The following is a 3,803-nucleotide window of genomic DNA, read 5'->3' on the forward strand; positions in this document are numbered from 1 at the left end:
TGGTTAGCACTACTTAAGAGGGACACCATGAATTTTTCCAAAACACAGTTTCGATTTGCAATCACCACGGGCCCTCTACCTTGGATAACTAGCTTAGTGTTCATGAAAAAGAAGAGAAAGAGAAAGAGTGAAGAAAGAGGAGAAGAAACCAAGAGGAGGGGGACCAGCAGATGGAGTAAGGTTATGTCACTGGACTCCCACATGGCTGATCGTGGTTCAAGTCCTGGACCTGGCAGCTTGAAACTTGGGCTGGGTGCATGCATGCCCCAAATCCTGAGAGGAGAATGGAGGGAAAGGGATTGTGGTGTGGCCATTCACTTTCTAACTCTCTGCTTTTCCCGTGAGCATGTGAGCCTAACAGCAAAAATCTCTGCTAAAAAGAAAAAAAAAAAAAAAAAGGCAAGAGGAGAAGGAATGTTAAGGGAAGGGGAAGAGGAGAGGGAAAAACATACAGGAGAATGGAAGGCAGGATAAGAAGCTGGAGAGAAGGAAGAACAGGAAGGGAGACTTCAGCCACAATACCTTCCAGGAGCTCAACACCCTCCACTCCTGGTCAGCAGCTCATTTCATCTCAGGAGCGGTGAAGAGGGACGGTGTAGAAAAGGGGTGGGGAGAGAGGACAGGAGGAGGGGGGAGGAGGAGGAAGAGGAGGAAGAGGTGAGACTGGTTAGAGGAGGGAGGTGAACCTTCCTGGTGACAACAGCACAGCCTTCCCTACAGCAGACTCCCTGCCAGCAGGGCCCGAAGACCCCAGTGCTGAGCTGAGAGGCTGAGGGGCCACCAGGGAACTGGAGAAGACCCAGCGAAGCCATGGTGAGCTTCTGCCTGAGGGTTTCCAGATACTACAGAGCAACTCTGGGGACTGTAGCAGCGGGTGTCAAGGGGCAAGGAGCAACCCATTTTGTTTTTAGTTTTAAAAAAGATAGAAACTAAAAGTTGCCCTCAGAGGCTCAAAGAGGAGATCCCAGAATCTCTCCTCTTTCAGAGGTACTGATTTTCTTTTTCTGGCTTTTTCTCTGGTGAGACTCCTGAAGAGGAACTACCGAGATGAGCACTTCAGCACCTAAACACTGTAGCACTCTGAGAGGGGTATACTGCAGAAAATATGGCTTCAAGCTGTGCAGAAAACCTCAGGTTTTGTCATTTCAGTTGCTCAAAAATGTGTTTCTTTTATTTGGAGAGAGAGAGAGAGAGAGAGTTGCTTTTATTTTCTGATGTTGGATTAATTCTGGTGTTTGAAGTTGCTCCATGATGATGAAGCGTAAGGTGATAACATTAACTCTAAACATCAGTAGCTCATTAAGCACCAAGAACACTTTTTAAACTTTCTGTACTAAATATAAAATAGTTTGATCTCACAGCTCAGGAGAAAAGCAGGTACAAAAATGTCTAAAATGTGAAAAAAAGAAAAGAAATAGAGCAGCAGTGACTAGCAACTTGAGACCAGAACATGAAACCAAACCAAAACAGATACCAGTTTTGAGACAATTTGATGTTAATTTTCGCCAGGTGCCTGAGACACCTATAACTTGCGTTAATGCAATAGATAGACAGGGCTAGTAAACATGTGTGTTTAATTTGGACTTTTAAGGAAGTGGTGTGGGCACCACCTCAAGGCGGCCAAACGCGTGGCACAGAGGCTAAGTCTGAGTGTAACTCTTACTCGCAGATATTTCCATGGAGACATCGGTATGCTCAGAGGGGCTCCTGGACCGCCTTCAAGCTGTGGATCTGGACCGTGCTGTGCTGTGGTGGGTTACAACATTCGTGTATCGCCAAGCCTTTATAGGGAAGCCTGTTTGTCTTAAATGTCCACTAGGCATACGGAGCAGCAGGGAGAATGACGAGTAGACAGCTCTGCCTTCCGTCCTTCCTGCAGCTTCTCTTCTCTTACCTCGCGTACGTCTCTAGAAACCTCCTACCCCTACCTCTGCCTGCCACAGCCCTCGCTGCAGGGCCCAGCTCTGATAGTTCTCCGATAGTCGAAGTTAGAAAGGAATGAACTTAACTGAGAAATCTCTAATAGAACACTTGCAATCTGTACCAAACGTTTAGCATTCCATTTTCTATTTTTTAGGAACAGTCCAGTATAACTCAATGTAATTTCTGTGATTACAGTGTCAGCCCCTTAATGGCAAGGCTTTAGATTTTGGTGTCCTTTTCCCACGGATGTGACTAGTTTTATGCCTGATCCCTAAGACACCCCAGCTCCTAGTTCTTTGTTCATTTCGGATTATATTTAATTTAAGATTAATGAAGTGTTTTTGTGTCTGCTGTTCCTTGCTCAGAATCCTTGGGAGACTCTAAGAATTAGATCTGTGTTTTATTTGGCATTTCTCCATGGCACTTGCCCTACACAGTGCAACTCAGCAGATGCTGGGGTGTGAGCGCGCTTAGCTGGCATGTGCTTTGCTCTGCGTAGGACAGACCATGCTTCGGATGACAGGTATCGTTATGGCTTACTGTGCGCCTGTGTGTAAGGTCGCTCAAAGCCGTCATATTTGAAGCAGCTCATGTTTATTAAACACCATCAGTTGAGTATCTTTGTGTACAGAACATGATCTGATAAAAATCACAATCCTCCGTTGTCTCATTTTATAAATTGATCCCTTTGTAATTAAAAAAAAAAGTGTTAGATATATAAAGATTGGGCTGTATAGTGAGGCTTTCCTACAAGCAGTTCTTCCTATGGTCAAATAGTGTCTTTTTGATATAAAAGCAATTTTTTTTTCCTTTGGAGAGGTTTTTGCTATAGGGTGCGTGTGCTTGCCAGAAAGACAGAGAGAGACAGAGAGACAGAAAGTGGAAAATCACCTCCCCGGGGGATGGCCACGCCGCAATCCCTTCTCCTCCATTCTCCTCTCGGGATCTTGGGCACGCACACACACGCACCCAGCATGAGTTTAGGCCACCGGATCCAGGACTCGAACTGCAGTCGACTACATGGGAGTCAAGCAACATAGCCATTACACCAACTCCTGGTCCCTAAAAGCAATTTTTAAAAAGTATGTCATTGTTCTTTCTATCCTTACTTTGCTTCTCCCTTAGATACATACATATTGGACTTTAGGAATTATCCTGGTATAAAAAAAAAAGTGGACTATAAAATTTCAGTCACAAGTTATTACACTCCAGTTAGTTTTAAATAACTGCTAATCATTACTTAAAAAGAAAAAAAAAAAGAAATTAAATATCTAAAATATGTTGGTCAAATTTCACTCGAAAGAATTTTGAAAATTAGAAAAATAAATCTAAGAAGGCACCAAATTTGTCCAAAACAAAAACACAAGTAAAGGCTTTCCATTGTAAATTCGAGGCAGAGGGTTGAGCGGAGGCGGCTTTGCGTCCCTGCGGCGGCCGGGCTGGGTGAGGCGACACGGCCTCCCTGTCCTGGCGGTGTCTTTCAGAGCTCCTGACACATCACGGGGCCGGCTGCTGGACGTACCATTACTCTGACCGATGAACTGGGCCGCAGCCCGGAGGTTCTGCCAGCGCAATTATACGGACCTGGTGGCCATCCAGAACAAGGGCGAGATCGCCTACCTGGAGGAGACGCTGCCCTTCAGCCGCTTCTACTACTGGATCGGGATCCGCAAGGTCCGCGGGGTCTGGACCTGGGTGGGCACCAACAAGACGCTCACTGCAGAGGCGGAGAATTGGGGCCACGGGGAGCCCAACAACAAGAAGAGCAAGGAGGACTGCGTGGAGATCTACATCAAGCGGGCCCAGGACGCCGGCAAGTGGAACGACGATGCCTGCCACAAGCCCAAGACCGCGCTGTGCTACACAGGTGGGCCCCGGGG

General features: G+C 46.5%; 1 protein-coding gene across 1 annotated transcript in view; it reads left to right on the plus strand.

Moving 5' to 3' along the window:
- The first annotated feature begins 638 nt into the window (after positions 1–638).
- SELL (selectin L) overlaps positions 639–3,803 on the plus strand; it is a 23,559-nt gene continuing 20,394 nt past the window's right edge. Inside the window, 4 exon segments of the mRNA XM_027772488.1 lie at positions 639–813; positions 1,670–1,751; positions 3,408–3,452; positions 3,455–3,790. Coding sequence (XP_027628289.1) covers positions 811–813; positions 1,670–1,751; positions 3,408–3,452; positions 3,455–3,790 — 466 coding nt within the window. The 5' untranslated portion in view covers positions 639–810.

This window comes from Tupaia chinensis, unplaced genomic scaffold (assembly GCF_000334495.1).
Source record: "Tupaia chinensis unplaced genomic scaffold, TupChi_1.0 Scaffold000278_1, whole genome shotgun sequence".
Lineage (NCBI taxonomy): Eukaryota > Metazoa > Chordata > Mammalia > Scandentia > Tupaiidae > Tupaia > Tupaia belangeri.